Source organism: Salvelinus namaycush, chromosome 3 (genome assembly GCF_016432855.1).
Source record: "Salvelinus namaycush isolate Seneca chromosome 3, SaNama_1.0, whole genome shotgun sequence".
NCBI classification, from domain to species: Eukaryota; Metazoa; Chordata; class Actinopteri; order Salmoniformes; family Salmonidae; genus Salvelinus; species Salvelinus namaycush.
Window position 1 is genome coordinate 47,372,530 of NC_052309.1, and position 24,694 is coordinate 47,397,223.

A 24,694-nucleotide genomic window follows, 5' to 3' on the forward strand; every position below is an offset into this window, starting at 1 on the left:
ACCAACTAGTCCATTCTTGTTTCCCTCCACATCACCCCAGAACCGAATGTTAATTAACCAGACAGAAGACAATTAAGCCATCAGAAGAAACTGATTTGTGATAAACATATTCCTAATCCCTCCATAGCCAACATGCTAGTGGTGGGTAACGTCCCAAATGCCCTATAGTGCATTACTTTTGACCAGAGCCCTAAGGGCCCTAGTGCATAATGGGATAGGGTGCCGTTTGGAAAGCAGCCAATATCTAGGGATGGCGTTAAACAGGGCTGGAGGCAGACCGTCATTCCTGTCTTCAGAGTCACTCTGTGGATGAGTGGGTTTAAGTCAAAGGCCTAGAATGAATCCTCCGCTCGGCTGTACTGTGACGGTGTGTGTGTGTGTGTGTGTGTGTGTGTGTCCACGAGTTAAGACGAGCAGGCAGGTGGAGAGAGGTGGTCGTCATCAAGTCATTGTATTTATAGACCAAGATCACACCTCAGCCAGCCACAAAGTCCCTTGCAGCAACACAGGAGAGAAGAGAGAGACACTAATCTCCTCAATAACTGACATTTCCATTTGTACACGGTGACAGGTTGTTATTTTAAATGTGTGCTGTTCCAACTACCAGGAGGAAGTTCAGAGCCACATCATTATGTAATCTCAGTGTGTGTGTGTGTGTGTGTGTGTGTGTGTGTGTGTGTGTGTGTGTGTGTGTTGGGATGGCTATGAATGGTCCACACGATATGGCTGTGGTGTGGTACCTCCACACATTGCAGAGCGACCGCAAATCAGAGCTACCCATCAAGGCCCGTTTTAATGACAAGCCCCAGAGGTAGCACAGGGACAAAAATGATCATTGGGATCCTTCAATTAGAAACATGATAACCCAAACCCATGTGGAACAGATGCAGGCTAGCCCGGGACACTGGCGTGTTACCGGCACTCAGAAGCACTGGTTGTTTAGGGAGCATCACGCGGCGTAGCCCCCGGCACATGGCCCAGAGCTAAGGCCACTGGTCCAGCGGTAGGAGTTGCCCGTAGGCACACATCTCAGATCACCTCCCCATATCATGAATAAATCAAATTGGGGACAAAAAAAAAAAAAAACAGCTAATCTGACCTTAGATCAGAGACGAGTGGTAATTTCATCCTACTTCTTCACAAGCATACATATGTCCATCACTTGGCCACCAACATTGTGGCTCACAGTGATCAGTCAGTCAGTTAATGGACGAAGCCGTTGTGGTGATGCAGGCGTAAACATCTAGACACTGCCTCTGTCTTCGATCTGAGCCCAGGCCACTACAAAGAGTCAGGGATGCAGCGAGCGGAGAAAACAAGATGACAAGCAGCAGATTGTCAGAGTAGTAGAGAGGAGGCCAGGCTACTGACTGTTCCAGCCATCGGCAGTGTTGCAAATGGCATCCTATCCCCTACAGCGCACTACTTTTCGACCAGGGCTTATAGGGTGCCATTAGGGACAGAACCGAGGCCAGACTAGTGACAGATCCTGCCCCTGAGAATGTTCTGCCAAGCTGCTCTTTAAGGCCCGTAGTTTATTCCGCCTGTTTGTTTCGTGTTTGGCTGCAGAGCGTGCGTCGGCCCTGTCCTAATCTCTCCCGTTTAGTCAGAGTACAGCTTTCATGACTCACTCCTAACTAATTGGTCTCCAATGGTGACAATCCCGCCCTTCTAGCTCTCCATTAACCTCCCCCCGGTATCCCCCCCCCCCACCACCCTCACTCTCCAGCCCTTTTTATCATCTCTAACTACATAAGTTTCAGCTCACTGTCAGTGGTGTCCGAGTCATTGCTGCTGGTGGAGTATTTTCTTCTCTTCTTCTCACTCTCCATCTGTTAGGGAAGAGAAGAATCCAATACAGAGACACATCAGTATACAGCAGCAATCACAGTACAGGCTACAGTTACTATACTGCTACAGAGTCAAACTAGACCACTGAGTGAGTGAGTGAGAAGCTGAACTAGAGAGAGAAAAAGAAGCAGAGATGAGCAAAGAGAGAAAGCAGCAGAGAGAGAGACGGAGAGCCAGAGAGAGCGAGACAGAGCGGTGGTTATAACACAGGGGAAGGGCGAGACTTTATGAGGATATCTGCTCTGTAGATATGCATGTCTGATTCCCCCATCAATCCACAGAAAGAGTACAGTGAGCCAGCAAACTAGAGGAAAAAGCAGGTTATGGCCTTCAGTGACTGAGCGCAGATTTATGTGGCCATAAAACAGGGCTTTTCCCTCTTATATTGGGCTCTTCCTGTTGCCTTGCTCAGCCCGCCGTAAACTTTACTAGTGACATTTAGACGTCCAAATAGAGCTGCCTCTCATACTCCCTGTGCTTTAGAATAACTTGCTACGTAGTGGTGAGTACATAATGGACTTCCTCTGTCTGGCTTCGCTGGAGGTTCAGTGACCGAGGTATCCCTCAGGGATGTGTTGTTTTTCCTTTATTGTTTTACCCTCAGTGCCGTATCAAAGACGTAGAGAAAGCAATAAAAGTGGGTGGTGGGAGTCATGTTTCATACTGTAGGTTGAAGACAGCGACTCATCGCCTCCCCTCCACATCAGAGGGGAAAAACACTGGCGTGTCTGACCGACAGCTTTTCAACGGGGAAGAAAACCTGTGTGATTTTCCCTCTCACTCCCCCCCCATATTTTTCTCCATCAAACAAAATCCTTGTTAAGATTGAGACATTTCCATGGCCATGGAGAGGAAGAAGTCTGTGCTAGGTGCCAAAGAGGAAAAGCAGATGTATAAAGAATGCATTTTCCACTTCAACATTTTTTTTTTTTTTTTTTTTATCCAGTGTGAGATCCATTTTCAGTTAAAACTCTTAAAATGCAGAGCAGGATTCCCCCAGAGGTGCTGTACTGTAGGAATGGAGGAACAGTTCTGCAGGAGGAGTCCCCTTGGTGACGACTTCGCACCATAAAACAAATGAAGTGCTCCACAGCACAGAGAGATCTAAATCAAACTGTATTTGTCACATGCGGCGAATACAACAAGTGTAGACTTTACGGTGAAATGCTTACTTACAAGCCCTTAACCGACAGTGCAGTTCAAGATGAGTTAGGAAAATATTTAACAAATAAATGAAAAAAATATTTTAAAAAAGTAACACAATAAAGAGGCTATATACAGGGGGTACCGGTACCGAGTCAGTGTGCGGGGGTACAGGTCAGAGGTCATTTGCACATGTAGGTAAGGGTGAAGTGACTATGCACAGATAATAAACGGCGAGTTGCAGCAGTGTACAAAACAAAATGGGGAGGGGGGGGGCAATGTAATAGTCAGGTGGCCATTTGATTAATTGTTCAGCAGTCTTATGGCTTGGGGTTAGAAGCTGTTAAGACCCTTTTGGACCTAGATTTAGTGCTCAGGTACTGCTTGCCGTGCGAGCTCAGGTACCGCTTGCCGTGTGACTGGAGTCTCTGACGATTTTATGGGCTTTCCTCTGACACAGTCTACTATATAGGTCCTGGATGGCAGGAAGCTTGGCCCCAGTGATGTACTGGGCCGTACACACTACCCTCTGTAGCGCCTTACGGTCAGATGTTGAGCAGTTGCCATTACAGGCGGTGATGCAACCGGTCAGGATGCTCTCGATGATGCAGCTGTAGAACTCGTTGGCATACCATGCCTTGCACAGTGGCCAAGATGGATTACATTACTGCTCTGTGACTCCACAACGGCCCCCTTTTCACGCATGCCTCAAATCACCTACTTCCGAATGGCGGCACGGCATTGCAAAACTGGCAGTGCCACTCCATCTGTAGTGGTAATGGGAGTAGTAGTGGTGGTATTGTGTACTCATGCCTGCTCTTGCGACACAGAGAGGAGAGCAGATGGGTCAAAACAACGCCGGGTCCTTCCCACGACACAGAGTCCCTCCATGGAGTCACCACACAGGGCTGTGGCCCTTAGCTCTGCTGCCCCTGGTCTCATTGGCATGGTGCAGGGTGGTGTGTGTGGCAGAGCCACCCAATCTCCAGACCCTCACACACACACCTCTGACTCACTCACTGGGGAGGGCTGTATGATGACTGAGCTGCATGGATGGAGAGGCCGCAGGCTAAAAAGGCTGCATCCCAAAACTGTCTGCCAGTGCCAAAGGGGGCTGCCCGGTCATTTCCGTGTGTGTGTGTGTGTGTGCCTGGTCTTTCAGAGTGCTGAGAGATGACTGCCAAGCCCATTAGATGGCTAATTCTGACACCGAAGCTCTGAAATTGATACAGTTACTGTCCTGCCTGTCCTCCTTGCCTGCCTGTCCTGCCTGTCCTCCCTGTCTGCCTGCCCGCCTGCCTGTCCTCCCTGCCCTTTCTTTCCATCAACAAGCCACTTTCAGGTCCCAGGATAGAGGGAGAGGATGCCTTGGCATTTACAGCACTAACAGTCAGGCAGCTGATATGTCATTAATAACAGGCACCAATCTGCAATTACCCCACACACACACACACACACACACACACACACACACACAGAATGACCAAGCATTTGTTCAGAATCCGGTAGGTCAGGCTGTTTGATGAAGAATCCCTGCATTTAAATTGCTTCATAAACAACATCTCTCTGAGGCTGACTGTTTCTGAGGCTGGTTTGTGACAGCCAGTGTGTGTGTGTAAGGGGGAGATGCAGCAGTGTCATTAGGCTGTTTTAAACAAGATGCCAATGTGTAAAAAGAGCCACTGGCAAAACTGCCAGAGAGCCAGGCAACCAAGCTCCACTCTCCCTCGTTCTTATTTTATTGACAGTCCTTTTCCTCCTCTCTCTCTCTATGGAAAAAGCGGAGGGGAGGGGAGAGGAGAGTGCATGCAACATGAGTGTTGGGTGAATTGTGCAGTGTTAATGCTGTGTGTACAAAACAAGGCAGGCGAAGAGGGAGCAGTGTATCACTGCAGTACCCCTGGGAGACAGATCCCCGCCCGCCTCTGCCTCCCCGGAACGCAACGAAACGGCAAGTCGGCTATTTTTGGAGAAGGAGAGGGGTGTAGTGAGGACAGATGGGGAGATCTAGCAGAGAGAAAGCAAGCGTGAGAGAGAGGGATGGCAGAGGTTGAGAGAGAGAGAGAGAGAGCGAGCGCACGCATGTCAGAGGAAGAGAGAGAGCAGTGTGTTCGTAGTAGTTGTGGCGTAAACCACCCTGTAGCCCAGCAGGGGTTGTGATGCTCTGCGAGCCTCTGAATGAGGCAGCTATGGCTCTGAATGACATGATCACAGGCACAGCTGTGCGGAGTCATGGAGTCTTTACCCCAGCTAGAACACACACACAGAGAGAAAAGGCAACAACAACAAAATAACACACAAAAGCATACAGACGAACACACATACAGTGCACAAGGTGCGCACGGTACACACACAAATATGAATTAAAGATAAATTCTAGATCATATCTACAAACACTCATCTCGCCAGGTTTCCTACAGACGTTACGCTTGGTATTCAGGCCAATGAGTTCAATCTTGGTTTCATCAGACCAAAGAATCTTGTTTCTTATGGTCTGAGAGTCCTTAGGTGCCTTTTGGCAAACTCCAAGTGGGCTGTCATGTGGCTTTTACTGAGGAGTGGCTTCCGTCTGGCCACTCTACCATAAAGGCCTGATTGGTGGGGTGTTGCAGAGAGTGTTGTCCTTCTGGAAGGTTCTCCCATCTCCACAGAGGAACTCCAGAGCTGTGTCAGAGTGACCATTGGTTTCTTGGTCACCTCCCTGACCAAGGCCCTTCTCCCCCAATTGCTAATTTAGGTCGGGCTGCCAGCTCTTGGAAGAGTCTTGGTGATTCCAAACTTATTCCATTTAAGAATGATGGAGGCCACTGTTCTTGGGGACATTCAACGCTGCAGAAATGTTTTGGTACCCTTCCCCAGATCTGTGCCTCGACACAATCCTGTCTCGAAGCTCTACAGACGATTCATTCAACCTCATGCCTTAGTTTTTGCTCTGACATGCACTGTCAGCTGTGGGACCTTGTTTTGACAGGTGTGAGCTTTCCAAATCATGTCCAATCAATTGAATTTATCACAGGTGGACTCCAATCAAGTTGTAGAAACATCTCAAGGATGATCAATGGAAACACGATGAAAAACTGAGCTCAATTTCGAGTCTCATAGCAAAGAGTCGGAATACTTAGGTAAATAAGGTATCTGTTTAAAACATTTGCAAAAAAATTCTAAAAACCTGTTTTCGCATCATCATTATTGGTTAGTGTGTAGATTGCTGGGGATTTGTATTTTATCCTTTTTAGAATAAGGCTGTAACGTAACAAAAAGGTAGAAAAAGTCAAGGGGTCTGAATACTTTCCAAAGGCACTGTATTCCAAATGCCTGGATTGCAAGAATCAAGTTACTTTATTTTTTTTAATCCTTTTTCCTCCCCAATTTCGTGGTATCCAAGTGGTAGTTACAGTCTTGTCTCGTCGCTGCAACTCCCATACGGAAGAGGCGGAGGTCAAGAGCCGTGCGTCCTCTGAAACACAACCCAGCCAAGCCACACTGCTTCTTGACAACGCCCACTTAACCCGGAAGCCAGCCGCACCAATGTGTCGGAGGGAACACCGTACACCTGGCGACCATCTAGTCAAATGGCTACCCAGTCTATTTGCATCTCCACACCACTGCCACTCTCTGTTGTCATCTATGCATAGTCACTGTTGGTTAGGGGCTCGTTAGTAAGCATTTCAGTTGTATTCGGCACATGTGTCTAATAAAATTTGATTTGACCGTGTCAGCGTGCATTGCGCCCGGCCCTCCACAGGAGTCGATAGCGTGCGATGGGACAGGAACATCCCTGCCGGCCAAACCCTCCCCTAACCTGGACGGCGCTGCGCCAAATGTGCGCCGCCCCATGGGTCTCCCGGTCGCGGCCGGCTGCGACAGAGCCTGGACTCGAACCAGGTTGTCTAGTGGCACAGCAAACACTGCGAGGCAGAATCAAGTTTTGTTATTTTTTGTTTTCATAAGCATTTATGTCCGCTTCTCATGTTGTCTTTTTGGTCTCGTCTCCGTCGCTCCTTCTGCTGCGATTGTGCACCTTCCCATTCTCTCTCTCTCACACCCCCCAACGAAGATGAGTGATCACTTCCTCCTCTCTGACAAGCGGTTTCAACTTGTTATTTGTATTTGAGATTTTGTCCAACGAAATCGATCATACGGACACCGAAAGACAAACATTATTTTACTGTAATAGAGAAGTTACCCTTTTTATGTCTCAACTCCTCAAACTGCGTGCAGAACAGACACTACTTAAAACAGGAGTATCAATGAACCTTCATTCTGGAAAATGTGTGCTCAGTTTGTTGCGTGCAGCACTGCTGTACAGCTAGCTACATTTTAGCCAAAGACTGTTCATACTAGCTATCTAGGCTGTGTTTTATAAATGTGCAATAAGCATGAAACAATTACATAAAGGAATTTCCAACTAATTCTCATTCTGAGAAATAAGGTAGCCCAAGTGACTTCAACATCTGAACAAATTGGACAGGCTAACATGCTGTTCAAACAGTTGGAGAAAGACAGAAGGGTCAATTCATAACAGTTCAAAATGTTCTACCTTGTTAGCTAGCGAATACATACATACACACGACACACACTTGAAATATAAAAATTTGCTGGTTACTCACTAGCATGTGGGCTTGTGCTTAAAAGATTGTTCATGAGACCGGTGTTTTATCGCTATTGAGACACAGCCGTGTGTAGTTAGCTTCTTCATCAAACCTCTAAATCCATCTTTGTTGCTCATTTTGCTTGCTGCCTGCTCCCTAGGGTGCATTTGGTCTGTGGCCCTTCCAGGGCTACATTGTGTGGCATAGTCATAGGCTACTCTCCCATGAGGATTCTGCTGCTGTTTCAAATGGCACCCTAATCCCTATTTAGTGCACTAAATTTTGACCCTAGCCAATAGGATGCCATGTTGGGACACAACCGTACCCTCACTGAATGACCTCAGCAGCGACCCCAGGGGACCAGCCCAACATATGAACAACAAAAATATCATGGATTTCCTTTAACATCACCTTCACGGCTCCAGTCCAGCCACAGGTATTAAGACAATATTTATTGATGCTGCTGCATTATGGGGAAAAAATATAATAATAATAAGTAAAAAGAGGTGGAAGCGGGAAGGGGGGGGGGGGGGGGGGGGGCCAGGACCAAATCATTTTCTACAGTCTCCCTCTCTCTCTCTCCTGAAAGTGCTGACAAACAATGAAAGGGACCTGAGTGCCAAAACCAGGGAAGAGGGAGAGGAGGGCTGTTGCAGGAGGAAAAGAGATTAATCCCCCTGCTCTCACCTCCCCTGCCATCAGGAGTTCATTAGCCCCAGTGAGGGATGGAGGAGTGCACATTGCCCTTCACTCACACTAACACGGGCCCAGCTACCGCCCTGTTTATCTTCCTCCTCCCACCACCACCCTGTTTACCCCCCCTACCCCTCATTTACAACAGGGGCCCAAGCAAGCATATGTCTGCATGTCCAACCATTTAAGTTTCCTGGCTGGACACTTGTGTTACCTTGAGGTGAATAAAGAGTTAAAACCTAGGGGACCGATTGTTGTTTATCGTTTCCTTTCATTCCTAAATTGTGGCCTTGACCATTTGTTGCCATCAGAGAATAAACGCTGCTTTTTGGATGTTTATCCTTGTAAAGGGTTGGTGTTGTGTTTATTATTAGCGGACAGCAGTAAATACAGATACCAACCCAAAGCTTGGTGCTTTTTAAAGACGACTTGCTTTACAGAGGCTACTGACTGGTGTAATCAGGCACTGCCGGCAGGCATAAAAATGGACCGTTTTTCAAGCCTTTTCATGTGCCGGGAAACTAGAGATGCTGGGTAATCTACCTGGCTTTGATGCAAGGTGAAAAGGGCAGGGGGAAAAAGACAGCCACGTGACAACCACCTACTGTATCACCATCAGCAAAGCCTCCGATTACCTTCTTGAACAGGCTGGGGACTTGCGTTCCCAATGGCATCAATTTATATCGCACTACTTTTTTTTATTTTATGAAGGGCCCATAGGGCTCTGGTCAAAAGTAGTGCACTATGTAGGGAGTAAGGTACCATTTGGGACAGAACCAGTAGTTTGACAAGTATCATTTGTTCAGTACCACTGACTGCCACAGGAGCTAGGCTTTATTATTTCCCTTATTCAGAAGGACAGTGTCAAAGAAAGCATGAAAAGCTGTTATTCCAAAAAAGCCTTTTGAAATGTGTTGCATGTATGTTTGTTTAGCCTGTGTGTTTTGTGTTCCAATCCTGCCTCACAGCCGAGGGGAGAAAATACAAAAAAATAAACTACATTTTCCATTCCTCCTGCATCATACTCTGCTCCGCAATTATATTTCAATAACAATTCGTGAGTCACCGGGCCGGGTGAAAGACATTCATCTCCTGGCGTTTCCAGAGATTTCATCCGCCCTCTGCCCACTGAACAGCAGGCTCCCACTGAGACCTTGACAGGCTCAGTTAATGAGCATCCATTCCAGGCCACAGCAGGGCCATCCGCAGCAGAGAACACACACACACACACACACACACACACAGAGAGAGACATGAAAGCACACACACACAAACATTCTTACATAAACATGATGCATGCACACGCTTACACACAAACAAGCACAAACATGCAAGTACATGGTCACACACGCACAGGCTACAACACACACACACACACACACACCGCTACACATGTAAGGAGATAAACAGCCAGGGACGATGAAATGAGCTCAAGCCAACAACCATTCCTATTCATGAGAATGCCTTACCAAGAGAGAAAAAAACATACAAAATAGGGACTAATTCGAGGTAAAAAGGAGTTGGAGCACCCCACAAAAATAAAGGTTAACCAGCTGACTGACGTTGACGTCACGCTGATGTCAGTTTGTCGTGGAAACGTCAGTCACCTGTTCGCATCGGCTACAATGGATTAGCGTTGGACAGGTAACCGAAAGGTTGCAAGATCGAATCCCCGAGCTGACAAGGTACAAATCAGTCGTTCTGCCCCTGAACAAGGCAGTTAACCCACTGTTCCTAGGTCTACATTGAAAATAAGAATTTGTTCTTGGGGTACCCCCCCTTCTCAATTTCCGCCTAAAGACATACCCTAATCGAACTGCCTGTAGCTCAGGCCCAGAAGCAAGGATATGCATATTCTTGGTATCCTTTGAAAGGAAACACGCTGAATTTGTGGAAATGTGAATTGAATGTAGGAGAATATAACACAATAGATCTGGTAGAAGAAAATACAAGGAAATAAACATACGTTTCCAGTTTTTTATTGTTGCTGCATCATCTTTCAAATGACCAAGAACAGCCAAACATACAGATAGGATGCTGTGGATGATTTGAATGAAGAACATAAGATGGCAACAATAGCTGAGCAAAGTTTTAGATAACTTCAAAAATGAGCGAGCTACATGACATTGAGCATGAAGTCACCCAGGTGTCCCACACAAATGTACTCAAGTGGCCGAATTGGTACAGTGATACATTTTGAAGGAAATAACTATATACAAAATACATATGCTATTCTAACACACCCCCCAAAAAAAATATATATATATATAATCATTTAAAAAAATAATAATAAACAAACAAATAACATGGTAACTATTTACACATTTTCTATTTACAATATTGTGAAGACCCTCAGTCCTCTACACAATATTGTGCTGCTGGTGCCATGGCCCATAGCAGTCTCTTTCTGCTGTAAAGCAGAGGCTTACTGAACAGGTGGTGCAGGTGATGGGGCATTTCCTGTGACAAAGGGCACAACGACGTCTCCCTACTGTGCCCTTTTTGCCCTGAGGCACATTCATGCCTGCAGAGATGAATCTGGGCAGGTGAACACCACTGGTTGGAGCAGAAGGTGCTGCAGTGGCTTGCTGTAGCTAGCAAGCTCCTGGATGAGCAGCTCCCTGAAGGCTAGCTGTGAGATGGGGGGGCTGTCTCTATCAATTTCCTCTATAATTTGGGTTAAATCTGTATACCTAGACTTTGTTTTAGCTTTTCCTGATTTATTCGCCATAATTTAAATATATAAACTTGTTGAAAATGCTATTGAATATGTACTGCTATGCGTAACACTCGTGGCTCCGTCAAGTAGGATTTGCAATGGCGAATGAACCTCTTTTACGCCAGAGTTTACGACAAAGGCTGGTCTTCAAACGTATAACCATTACATATTGCAGTTTACCTCAGCTCATTGGCTATCTTCCAAGCTAGATTTCAAGATGATCAGTGGTCATTGGGCCAAAATACAGTCAATCAACTATAGACCGGTCGTACCATTGGTGCGCAATGAGGTCATTGATTGGGGTCTTCAAATTGGTTTGTTTCGGTCAATACGTCCCGGGAAAAGAGCCATCATGTATGGTTGTGTTAGTAACAACCAGAGGATTGCAATGAAACCAACCATGACTGGATAAACATTTGTTTAGTGTGTGTAATTACCACAAACGCTTTGTCCAAAGTTGAATGAGACGGAAATCACGACGCAACCGGTTTACAAATGTTTCGTGTTAGGCTATAAAAATTGATTTTATCAAACAAAACGAACATTCACTGTGTAGTTAGGACACTTGGCATTACCACCAGAGGAAGATCTTCAATGGTAAGCGATTTATTTTATTGTTATTTCTGACTTTCTGACTAATGCTTGGTTGGAAAATGCTAGTAAAACTTGTGTGTGTGGGGCGCCGTCCTCAGAAAATCGCATGTTTGCTTTTGCAGTAAACCTTTTTGAAATCTGACACAGCGGCTGGATTAATAAGACGTTCATCTTTTAAATGATGTAAGATACATGTATTTACAAGAATGTTTAATACAACAAATGGTGTATTTAAAATGTTAGCTCTCTGCAGTTTCACCGGATGTTGGCCTGGTGGGACGTTAACTTCTCTAGGGTAGGTGAGATGCTAACTGACTTGCCTAGTTAAATAAAAGTATAAAAAAGAAAAAAAAAAAAAAAAAAGGGAGCATAAATAAATCAGTTCCTCTTCCTCTTTCTTTGCTGAAGCGCGAATGCCCACCTGAACTCTTAACCTTCCTATTCCTTTCCCCCTGCGTGGATGTCATCTCCCTCGACACCTAGCAGCAACACACACACACACTGCTTGGGGAGGTTACTGGGGCGAGTATGTGTGTACAGTTGGAGATGTTAAAATGACATGAGCAGCAGTCAGTGACTCCATTCATGAACCCCCCGTGGAGTAGCTGCTAATACCATACTGCAGATCATGGGAGGTCCTTGCCCCCTTTTTTCAACCAGTCAGAGAGTGCTACTAACACACACACACACATACGCAGATTAGGAGCCCGCCCACACACACACCTACCTGTAACATAGATTACCAACACACATGTACACACTCCCCCCGAGCGACCCCCACCCCCCCTCTCCATGTAATCAACTATGTTTTTCTAGGTAAGAGTATCTAACCGAGAGAGGAGAGAGAGAGATGCACTTCCTAACGTCCTGCCAAATGTATGACCATATTAGACACGTACACAATATACACACACACAAAAGTATGTGGACACCCCTTATAAATTAGTGGATTCGGCTATTTCAGCCACACCTGTTGCTGACAAGTGTATAAAAATCGAGCACACAGCCGTGCAAACTCCATAGACAAACATTGGCAGTAGAATGGCCATACTGAAGAGTTCAATGACTTTCAGCGTGGCACAGTCATAGGATGCCACTTCTCTAACAAGTCAGTTCGTCAAATTTCTTCCCCGCTAGAGCTGCCCCGGTCAACTGTAAATGCTGTTATTGCGAAGTGGAAACGTCTAGGAGCAGCAACGGCTCAGCCTCAAAGTGGTAGGCCACACAAGTGCACAGAACTAGACCGCCGAGTGCTGAAGCGCATAAAAAAATAATCTGTCCTCTGTGGCAAAACTCACTACCAAGTTCCAAACTGCCACTGGAAGCAACATCAGCACAAAAACAGTTCGCTGGGAGCTTAATGAAATGGGTTTCCATGGCCAAGCAGTCGCACACAAGCCTAAGATCACCATGCGCAAAGCCAAGCATAGGCTGGAGTGGTGTAAAACTCGCCACCATTGGACTCTGGAACAGTGGAAACGCGTTCTCTGAAGTGATGAATCACGCTTCACCATCTGGCAGTCCAATGGATGAATCTGGGTTTGGCGGCTGGAGAATGCTACCTGCCCCAATCCATAATGCCAACTGTAAAGTCTGGTGGAGAAGGAATATGGTCTAGGGCTGTTTTTCATGGTTCGGGCTAGTCCCCTAAGTTCCAGTGAAGGGAAAACGTAACACCTCGATCACACCGACTGCATCACTGCATTTTGGTACACCAGAAGTACATTAATATCCAATGGAAATCTGCGTTTGCTTTGCAGCATTGCGTTGCAGAGGCAGTTGCAGTGCGTTCTGTGTGGTGCATACGTTGGATTTATCGAACGTATGAGTAGACGGTTTGACAGAAATCAGAGCAGAAAGTGAATGTTGAACTTTTGTTGCACACATTTTTATTCATTTAACTTGGCAAGTCAGTTAAGAACTTCTTATTTACAATTGACGGCCTAGGAACAGTGGGTTAACTGCCTTGTTCAGGGGCAGAACGACAGATTTTGACCTTGTCAGCTGGGGGATTTGATCTAGCAACCTTTCGGTTACTGGGCCAACGCTCTAACCACTAGGCTACCGGCTACATATCCAGATGATGCTGCGTACTATTTTGCGCAATGACTGTCGGTGTGATCAAGGCGTAGCACTACAGCATACAATGGCATTCTAGACGATTCTGTGCTTCCAACTTTGTGGAAACAGTTTGGGGAAGACCCTTTCCTGTTTCAGCATGACAATGCCCCTGTGCACAAAGCGAGGTCCATACAGAAATGGTTTTTCAAGATCGATGTGGAAGAACTTGACTGGCCTGCACAGAGCCCTGACCTCAACCCCATCGAACACCTTTGGGATGAATTAGAACGCTGACTGCGAGCCAGGCCTAATCGCCCAACATTAGTGCGACCTAACGAATGCTCGTGGCTGAATGGAAGCAATTTTCCAATATCTAGTGGAAAGATTTCCCAGAAGAGTGGAGGCTGTTATAGCAGAAATGGGGGTGGAACAACTCCATATTAAATACCCATGATTTAAAATGAGATGTTCGACAAGCAGGTGTCCACATACTTTTGGTCATGTAGTGTATTTCCCTCAGATTACATATACCCACAAAGAATTCGAAACACAAATCAAATTTTGATAAACTCATATCTATTACCACAGTGTGCCATCACAGCAGCAAGATGTGTGACATGTTGCCACAAGAAATGAGCAACCAGTGAAGCACAAACACCATTGTAAATACAACCTATATTTATCAGTTTATTTATTTCCCCTTTAGTACTTCAACTATTTGCACATTGTTACAACACTGTACATAGCCATAATATAATATTTGAAATGTCTATTACTTTGAAACTTGTGAGTGTAATGTTTACTGTTCATTTCAGTTTTGTTTTGTTTATTATCTATTTCAATTGCTTTGGCAATGTAAACATGTTTCCCCATGCCAATAAAGCCATTTGAATTGAAATTCAATTGAGAGAGAGCTCTTATGCCCCCACACCATGACTCATCTCCTGTTTCATGGGGGGGGGGGGGGGGGGGTAGAGCTGTCACAACTGGGTCCCTACATGAATCAGACTTAATTGATTCAAGGAAGGGACCAGTTCAATTACATTTGTGCAATAAGACGAGCAGGATGGATTGCACAGTCTACTATTCTAAATCACTGGAGGTAATGGATTGTAAGAAATGTTTACTTCTTTGTTTGTTATTAAAAAGAGGGCCATAATACATAAAAATAACATTTGAATGTACTCGAGGTTATGTGCTGTAAAGTAAACTTCACATACATTGGCACCCCCCATAATAAACCAAAACCCCTCTCCCAATAAGAACTGAAAATATAAATGTGAGCCCCCCAAAACTGTCAAAGATATCAGCGCGTGGCACTTACGAGAGTCTCAATGTGTAATTCAAAACACTGGAAATATCTTGATCGCAAATATATCTGATTATGAACATCAAGTTCTCGTTTCTTAAAATGGGAACATCAAGATGCTGCTCTGTCCCTCTACTCGCCATGCGCAGCACCAACACCAGGCCCACCCCCTGATCTATGAGCACAGAGTTTCTGAAGGTAAACAATAGCCACTCCCCCTACAGTTAGAACTGCACAGTGAGAGCCAGGGAGGGGAGAGGAGAGTTAACAAGCTTGTTCTAATTCTTAGATAGGTGCGTGCTTAGCCTTCCGAAATACACACTCCACTTCTTGGGAACGCAATTGGCATTCACGTGCGATGTCAAACCCACAAGCGAGCGACACTGGATGGCAACAGTAACTTTAGACAAATCCAGTTTTATAGCGCAATCGTTATTACCAAAATTCTGCTCATTTGATATTTTCAACGGGCAGATAATATCCGATCACTCGTCATTAGCCCAGCATGTGCATTTTCAGCGCCATATGTTGGCGAGACGCGGTCCCTCCTCGCGACACACATACACACTTGCACGACTCTTGCATAAGTTCTCAATAATTTCTTCGAATTCAACAAAATAATTAATTAGCCATTTGTTTCACTGAAGCATGTTATGCAAGAGCACCTCAGGAAAATCCCGCTACCAAAATTATTTCATAACAGAGGTGAACATAGCTATGACCGCCCGCCTGTAAATAATACTCGCTGCGTAGTTGGCGTTGCTAACATTGCTTGTGAACTGGGACCTGACATTTTCATATTTTAGAAAATAAGAAGTTGCAGTTGAATGATCTTCTCGTGTTAACTATTTGTCTGGCTATCACAACCATCTGACCCACATGCACTAACGTTACACATTTCACTACCAGCTCTGGAAGTGTGCTTTTCCCCCTGTGCTAACGTTACATGCTACTACTGTACTTCTTGGGGGAAGAAACCAAAATCTAACCTACCTTTTTACCTTGATTGCAGTCAGCTTCCGATGGCGAAAACGTCCTCGACTCTGGACGATGAGAAATCACGAAATCATTTGAAGTTAACCACATGTAGTGACAGTGAATTTCACGGTGGTCAAATTCCAGTGCAACTACCCTAGCTAGTTAGCTAGTTAACGTTAGCCCACCGACTATCCACGTTGGTGACAGGACGTGCCTGCGAGGCTGTGGTGACAGCACGTCGATCAGATGCTCTCCCAAGAGAGTCAAAATAAAAAGTAGCAATTTACAAATTTAATCCATTATAAAGTCTATCCGGCAGCATAACATTATTCAACAAAACTGCGATGGCCGCCTTCGCAGTTCTCAGCTAAATACAGTTAATGTAGCTAACTGTTAGCTACCTTTAGCAGACTTTAGGAGTATCATCCGTAAATCCAAATTGTCTAACGGCTTGCAAGATAGCCTCGAGCTGCAGCCAGCAAGTCAGTTCTAATGTAAGCTAAAGCTATGCCGGGTACAGCACGGTAAGCTAACAAATATAATTTTCAAAGCCATGTCGCATTTGAAAATAGTCCAATGTGATATCCCCCAGATCCCGATTTGTCACGTGAGTGTGTTTTCAGATCCAGTATGAAAAAAATATGCTTCATTTTCAGGGAATGAAATGTTGCAAGCTAGTTTCGAGACGTTCTGCCGAAAAAACATCGCCTGCCCATTCGCTTCCCCTCTTGCCCGCTCATGTTCTCCCTCTTGTGCGAGGGTTCTGCAACCTCACAACAAAATAAGCTCATACTTTAAACTCTTTTGGCGCCATATTAATGACGTACTTTAAATTTGCCGTTACTGAAAGCCGATTCAAATATCTTTACGATGGGTTAATTTCGCAAAACGGGCTAAAACCTGAAATAGAAATCAAATGGAATTATATTCATCACCTATCACTCGTTTGAAAGTGAAAGCCACCGTTTAGTGTAAGCGGTTTGTTTAGTCGGGTAATATCTGCTCAATAATTGGCCATTTACCGAGAAAAAACGTGGCTATTCATATTTCCTTTCATAATAAGAAAGACATTGAAGAAACATGGAAATAACGTTAGGCTTACTTTCAAACGTTTTAATAGCCTATTCAATCCACTCCAAGCCATGCTGTTAGTTCACACAGACAAGTGATATCAATTCCACAGCATTTACTACTTTCTATTAGGAGTGATCTGTATTTTGTCGGATCTCCACCAATCTAGGTTGAAGCTAAAAAAGGGAAATTGTACAATTCCCATGCAGAAGCGTTCGAAAATAAACAAATTCATTGGACCTGGACCGGAGCGAAATTGAATGGAAGTGAATACCATTACAGAAAGTTCGACATCAAACGCTCTGCATGGAATTATTGGATTGTCTTAACCTTTGTATATTTTACAGCTAGTCTCCGGTGAGGGTTACTGTGTATCTGGTAGTAATCGCACGCACCTTCATGTTATTGCGCGTGGCCACCCAGCCAATGATGCATGGCAGTATTTTTTTTCTATATCAATGATTGTTGCAGTGTTTCTGACATCATATATTTGCACCCTTGGCACGCATTTCTAAAAAAAAAATATATATATAATAATAAACAAGAAAATACAAGCGGTGCAGGCCTTTCTTTACCCATCTCACATAACCGCGGGTGAGGGAACAGGTCTTTTTGAAATAAATATATTTTTTCACATAAGTAGTGCACTGGGCATTTAATAGTCCTGTATTAGTGTACCAATTACCCCCCCCAAGTGAAATGAAAGACACACTAGCTTTTTCTGGCACAGATTCAAATGTGCTGTAGCAGCCTGCCAGCACCACAGGTGGGTTAAGTCCCTTGAGAAAACAATGCCACTCCATGGGTATTTGATTGTACTGACTGTTAATTTACTGTCTGCTGGACTCATTGTTTATTTAGCAGAAAATTCAGCCATGCTGCAACATATATCATGTCTGTCCCAAATGGCAGACTATTCCCTATATACACTTTAAAGGGAATATGGTGCCAAATGGGATGCAACCCTCCTCTCATTAGAAGGGCCTGTGGTTAGTGTAAGTTGTGGTTCTCTTTCATTCAAGGTACAGTATGTCCTTTCGGTTTGATTGTGGCATCCAATAGGCTTTTGATCAGGCCAGGCCAGGGCATCCAAATGTCAGCTACCTACATCAATGCCACTGTATCTCATGATGGATAATATTACAACAAACTGCTTGTCGGGACTGTAGAATTGGTGCTGATTCTGATAGTTCAGAGGTTATTTTAGGGCAGCCTGACAAATCTGGGAGACTGACAGACTGAAACGCCTGCAGAAAGAAAGACAGATCCTCAAATTTGTTTCATTATGGTCTAGACTAATAGAATTATCTAGGCCATCCGTTGATTTTTTGCATTACAGCCCTTTCATACTTTAAATCCCTATAGAGATCATCAGCACAGCAGAATTGTATAATGATATGGCACAGCCTTAAAAAAACAGTGATTTAAAAGGGTGCAATGTTTTAAACCTAGGTATGAAGATGTAATCATTGTCTCCTGAGTCAGAAGCCGATGATTGAGATCTACTATCACCATCTCTATTCAATTCAAGTCATCATTTGTTTTCCTGTACTTCTCTCATACTTGTCCCATTTGCGAGGCATTGACTTTCTCGGGCTGCGTCCCAAATGGCTCCCTATTCCCTATATGCTGCACTACTTTTGACCAGGGCCCATGTGATATTGGAGTGGGGGTAATACTTCTTCCTTGGCTCATTCCCAGCATGCTGCTGAAAAGGCTACCTGTTGTCTCCATGTCTCCCAATTACAGTTTTCTCTTGACTAAGCATACATTAGATGACTCATCAAAAATATGTGTTGCCAAGCCTCTTGGAACAGTGTATTATTTCAGCATCATTGTGTATTTTATGCTGAGTGAAGAGGTGCGCTATGTGGCTATAAACAGAATGGGGATCAAATGGGGACTTATATGGGTTGTAAGCTGCCCATATTTAACAATCAAGATTGCAGATATTTTTGATGGAGATTGAGATAGGAATGTGTGCACCTCATTGTATTTTAACCACTGGGATTCCCCCTTCTAATGAGTGCACACACACCTACAAGCAGAAGTGGCAGAGGAGCGCCTTACGGTCGGATGCCGAGCAGTTGCCATACCAGGTGGTGATGGAACCGGTCAGGATGCCCTCGATGGTGCAGCTGTAGAACTTTTTGAGGATCTGGAGACCCATACCAAATCCAATACCAAGTCTCCTGAGGGGGAAAAGGCATTGTCATGCCCTCTTCATGACTTTCTTGATGTGTTTGGACCACGATAGTTTGTTGGTGATGTGGACACCAAGGGATTTGAAACTCTCGACCCGCTCCACTACGGCCCCGTTGATGTGAATGGGGGCGTGTTCGGCCCTCCTTTTCCTGTAGTCCACGATCATCTCCTTTGTCTTGCTCACATTGAGGGAGAGGTTGTTGTCATGGCACCACACTGCCAGGTCTCTGACCTCCCTATAGGTTGTCTCATCGTTGTCAGTGATCATGGTGTTGGAGTCGTGCTTGGCCACGCAGTCGTGGGTGAACAGTGAGTACAGGAGGGGACTAAGCACGCACCCCTGAGGGGCCCCCGTGTTGAGGATCAACGTGGCAAATGTGTTGTTGCCTACCCTTACCACCTGAGGGTGGCCCGTCAGGAAGTCCTGGATCCAGTTGAAGAGGGAGTTGTTTAGTCCCAGGGTCCTTAGCTTCGAGATGAGCTTTCTGGGCACTATGGTGTTGAACGCTGAGCTGTAGTCAATGAACAGCATTCTCACATAGGTTCCTTTTGTCCAGGTGGGAAAGGGCAGTGTGGAGTGTTATTGAGATTGCGTCATCTGTGGATCTGTTGGGGTGGAATGCGAATTGGAGTGGGTCTAGGGTTTCCAGGATGATGGTGTTGATATGAGCCATGACCAGCCTTTCAAAGCACTTCATGGCTACTGACGTGAGTGCTACGGGGTGGTAGACATTTAGGCAGGTTACCTTCACTTTCTTGGGCACAAGGACTATGGTGGTCTGCTTGAAACATGTTTACATGTTTATGTATTACAGACTCGGTCAGGGAGAGGTTGAAAATGTCAGTGAAGACACTTGCCAGTTGGTCCGCGCATGCTCTGAGTACACGTCCTGGTAATCCGTCTGGCCCCAGCGGCCTTGTGAATGTTGACCTGTTTAAACGTCTTGTTCCCGTCGGCTACGGAGAGCGTGATCACGGAGAATAACCAAAAACGACCAATTAATATCAAATATTTGACACTGTGAAGGGGAGACTTCTCAAGATGTCAAGTGAAGTGACACCCTCCTCATAACAAATGAAGGGGAAGACCTACCTACATGTTCTATTACACTTTTGCCTTCATCCCCTGTCTTGTTCCATTCATACCTGTCAGGATGCTGTCCCAACCTGTTCATGTAGACAGAGTGAGGTAGGGTGGTCTCCCTCAGAACTGACGGGATTGTAAAGTATTTCTCTCTGATCTTGTTCCTGGCATGTCTGTAAGGGGGCCCTGGTCACATGAAGAGGCAGCCAAGGATGTGTCAGTATGTTCTTGGATGGTTTCCATTCAACCCTGCCTTTGAAAAAAAAGGCCTTTATTTATTTTGGCTTGTAGCCTGGTAGTAAACCTGTAACCTGAGTTTGGGGTTGGGAAGATATCATCATTTATTTTTGATATGTCACAATGTTCATTTATAAAGGCTTTCTTTCTCTAAGGTCAAGTGACAAAATAGAACATAGGTTCTTACTGTATCTGATGTTTTTTGGCAAATGGGTAAAGGAGTGATGTATGAGTGATACTGTATATAGGTCACAGACTCGCAGTCCAAACAAAATGCTTTAGGTGGCATAAATTGTCATACCAGGTACACCCCCCCCCCCCCCCTACATATTTATTTAACTTTTAATTTTGCTCTATACTCCAGCATTTTGGATTTTAGATCATTTATTGTATATGAGGCGACAGTACAGAATTTCAGCCTTTTATTTTAGGGTATTTTTGTACATATCTGTTTTACTGTTTAGAAATTAAAGCACTTTATGTATCTAGTCCCCCCCCATTTGAAGGTGCCATAAGTATTTGGACAAACTCATTTGTAGTTTATTAAAGTAGACAAAAGTTTTGTATGTTGTCTTATATTCCTACTCTCTTAGAAAAAAAATTGCTTTCTAGAACCTAAAAGGGTTCTTCGGCTGTCCCCATAGGAGAACCCTTTGAAGAACCCTTTTGAGTTCCATGTAGAACCCTTTACACAGAGGGTTCTACATGGAACCCAAAATAGTTCTACCTAGAACCAAAATGGGTTCCTCTATGGGGTCAGTCGACGAACCCTTTTGGAACCCTTTTTTCTAAAACTGCATTTCAGTTTGTTTTGGTTGTGTTTCAGATTATGTTGTGCCAAATAGAAATGAATGGTCAATTATGTATTGTGTCATTTTGGAGTCAGTGTTACTGTAAATAAGAATATAATATATGTTTCTGAACACTTCTACATTAATGTGGATGCTACCATGATTATGGATAATCATAAATGAATTGTGAATAATGAGGAGTGAGAAAGTTAGAGGCATAAATATCATATCCCCCCCCCCCCCAAACAAAATGCTGTGACATTAGCATCTGTAACTTATTTACTCATCATTATTCACGACTCATTCAGGATTATCCATAATCATGGTAGCATCCACATTCATGTAGAAGTACTCCGAAACAATGTATTCTTTATTCTATGCTAATGTATAGAATTTATTATACAAGAGACAAAATTCACAAATTCTACAGCACAATGGCAGAGTCATGTCTTCAGTGTAAAACTAAGAATGACTCAATAATCCATGCTTTCTGGGAATGCTATGAATTAGAATAGGTCACACAATTCTTATGTGTCCCCCTAACCCACAAGTATCTTCTTAATTGCATTGCAGAGTTGAATTGGATACATCTGTTGAAATAGAGTGGGAACAGCTGAAGCTGTGTTTGAACCAACAACTTGGCAAAGTCAGGGCAAGGGTGTTACATCATGTGCTTAAAAGGTCCATATTTATTAGCAGAGGCTACAGGGTGGCAGGTGCACATAAAGCAGGGTATATTTGTACACAAAGTAGGGAGTCAATTTAATGATTTCCAAAAAATCATCCAGTACCAGTCAATAGTAGTGCAGACATTTTGCAAATATTGTTCTCTGTTCGGTCACAGGATGGCGCTGTAATAAATACTGGTACCACAGAGTTTCTAAACCCAGAGGCGCAACATCGCGAAACTTCCGGGGACGCTTGCGAAACAGACTAAACGGGGTTTGGGGTTTGAGAAGTCAATGAGAGAAGTGACAAATTCTTCCTTAGTTGTTAATTTCCTCGAAATCTAAAGGCGCAACCTAGTTTCGAGGGAAAAAGTATTTAAATATGTTATTACTCCAACCTCGTAAGTGACAAAGTGACACGTTTTCATTTTCGTAAAAAACGACCTTATATCGAAGGAGTGCCTTTGATTTGACAGTTTACACATGCGCAGTTTGGTGCGAGACGACCGTTAGACCCGAGGACGTGTTCTACGCATGAGTTTTGCTAACCAACGTCGCCATGACATCGCCTACAAGTGTGGTCAAGGATATCTATTATCACGAGAGGTGGGATTTTCTGCTGTTGTTCTTCTGAGGGTCAGTATGAGGTTGTACTGAGTCTCACCTGATTTGAGAAGTTTGATGTGTCTCTTCGGAACATGGCACCCCTCAAGAGGGTAATATCTGGCGTTTCGTGGGAAATCGATGTTGCAGAGATTAAAAATATTCCTGGAGTGATTGATGCTCGTCGGATGAATTGTGTGTTGAATGAATAAAAAGTGAAGAGCCTGTCTGTTATTTTGTTTTTTATATGGAGTCTTTCAAGTGCAAACTAAAGAGTCAGAGCATTTATTCCAAGACCAATGCAGTGTTGATCATTGTAAAGCTTTTGGAAATGTTTCAAGTGTTTGCAGAAGGGAGAAGCTGAGATGTTCAACCTGTGGAAAAGATCATAGCATGTGTTTTAAAAGTGATGAAAATGTGACATGTTGCAATTGTGGTTGGAACCATGAAGCCATGTCTTTGGGAATGTTAAAAGGGATGAGGGTTCGAATGGTGCTCCTGAAGAGTCAAATTGTGGTGGATAGGCCTTCACTGAAGGCTGCAGGGGTTGCCATTCAACACAGGACCCAGATATGTTAAAGGTTAAGAAGGTGGTCTTTATAGCTATGGTGATGAATGGCACTGTCAAGGTGGGGAATAGATATAATTATGGATGTGGCGGAACGGCTCCTGGGACTGAAAGACTTCTCGGTGGAGTTGCATGGAGGATTGTCACAAGCCGTACCACCCTCTCAGGTCGTAGAGCCTGAGAAGGGAGATATGGAGATTTGAAGGAAGGAAAAAGCGGGAGGTTTTGGTTTTATCAATGTGGTTTTTTTATAGTTTTATTTTGGGTGGATTAAGTTAGTTTTCCCTATCACGTATGGGTTTTATTTGTACCTTGTTTTTTTCAACCCCGTCCAGTTGGTGGCGGTAATACACGTTTTTGGGTTGTAATCTGCCATAAAACCCATAGAAGAAGGGGATTTCTATTGGAGACGTAGTTTTTAAAAATTTTGAAATATTTTTTTTTATTAACAACAAATCAAACAGAAAATACATAAGGGAACACAAGTATATATAGATTTATTGGAGACGTAGTTTTAGCCGATCTACAAGCAGGCTTTGACGTGCTGGGCATTGCTGTATAAACACAACTTTTCACCTCATAAATGTTTTATATGGAATAATGGGTCGATATTCGATAGAAACAAGATGTTATTTTACCGTAACTGGTTCTCGAAAAACATTATCCTTGTCAGCCAATTAGTTAGTATTAGTGGGAATCTATTTACACGGAGAGAATTTATGGAAAAATACAACTTTGAGGTTTCAAGCAAGGAATATGACACTGTTATAAAAGCTATACCTAGTGGGATAAAATATTTACTTCAGAATAATGCATATTTTGTAACATCTCCTATTGCAAGCGATATTTAGGTGAATGGCATAGGTTTACTAGATAATAAATTCAATAATTGTTTAATAAGGTATACTTTCTACAGAAATTCTATATATATATATAAATTCTATAAATGCTATATTTTCTTAGGCTTCATCATTTGATGTGAACTGGAGCCATGCTTGGCTCACTTCACACAAGCTATGCTGACCAATATATACCTGATGTTACAAGTGAATGAATCTATTGAACACTTATTGTGTAATTGTTTACATAGTGAGGTGTTCTGGAATTATGTAAAAAATATATCTTGGCAACAAAATGCATAGCACCATTGAAATTTTGAAAGTTTGACATATTAGTTCACTACACTGATTCCACAATTGAACTCCAGTATGTCATAAATCTATTTATTTTATTAGGAAACATTCTCATACACAAACCAACATTTATGAAGAAAAAGGCCTATACATTTTTTTTATTTAATCTGATTTGGAAAACTATTTAGAATCATTAAAACGTATACAAAACAAAATGTAAAAAAAAAAAAATCGCTACATGTCTATATTATTTCTCTGTGTAATCCCTCTGGCTGTTCTGGTTTTTGTGTTTTGCATGTTACTGTTTAATAATAATAAAAAATAAAAACAAGTTTTAGCTGATCTTCATACTGTACTGTCTTTGCTGGGACTTTCGCACGAGCTTCCTGCCTTC

At 43.8% G+C, this 24,694-nt stretch overlaps 1 protein-coding gene across 2 annotated transcripts in view; it reads right to left on the minus strand.

Moving 5' to 3' along the window:
• Positions 1-16,882, minus strand: part of LOC120031954 (protein Jade-1-like) — a 139,075-nt gene extending 122,193 nt beyond the window's left edge. The window contains exons 1-2 of one of the 2 annotated variants that reach the window (XM_038977823.1): positions 15,956-16,882; positions 1,769-1,832 (exon numbers count right to left, since the gene is read on the minus strand). In XM_038977823.1, the coding sequence (XP_038833751.1) occupies positions 1,769-1,832; positions 15,956-16,048 (157 nt within the window). In that variant the 5' untranslated portion in view covers positions 16,049-16,882. The remainder of the gene's footprint in view (positions 1-1,768; positions 1,833-15,955) is intronic. The other variant, XM_038977832.1, reaches the window with a different exon arrangement.
• Positions 16,883-24,694: the final 7,812 nt, after the last annotated feature.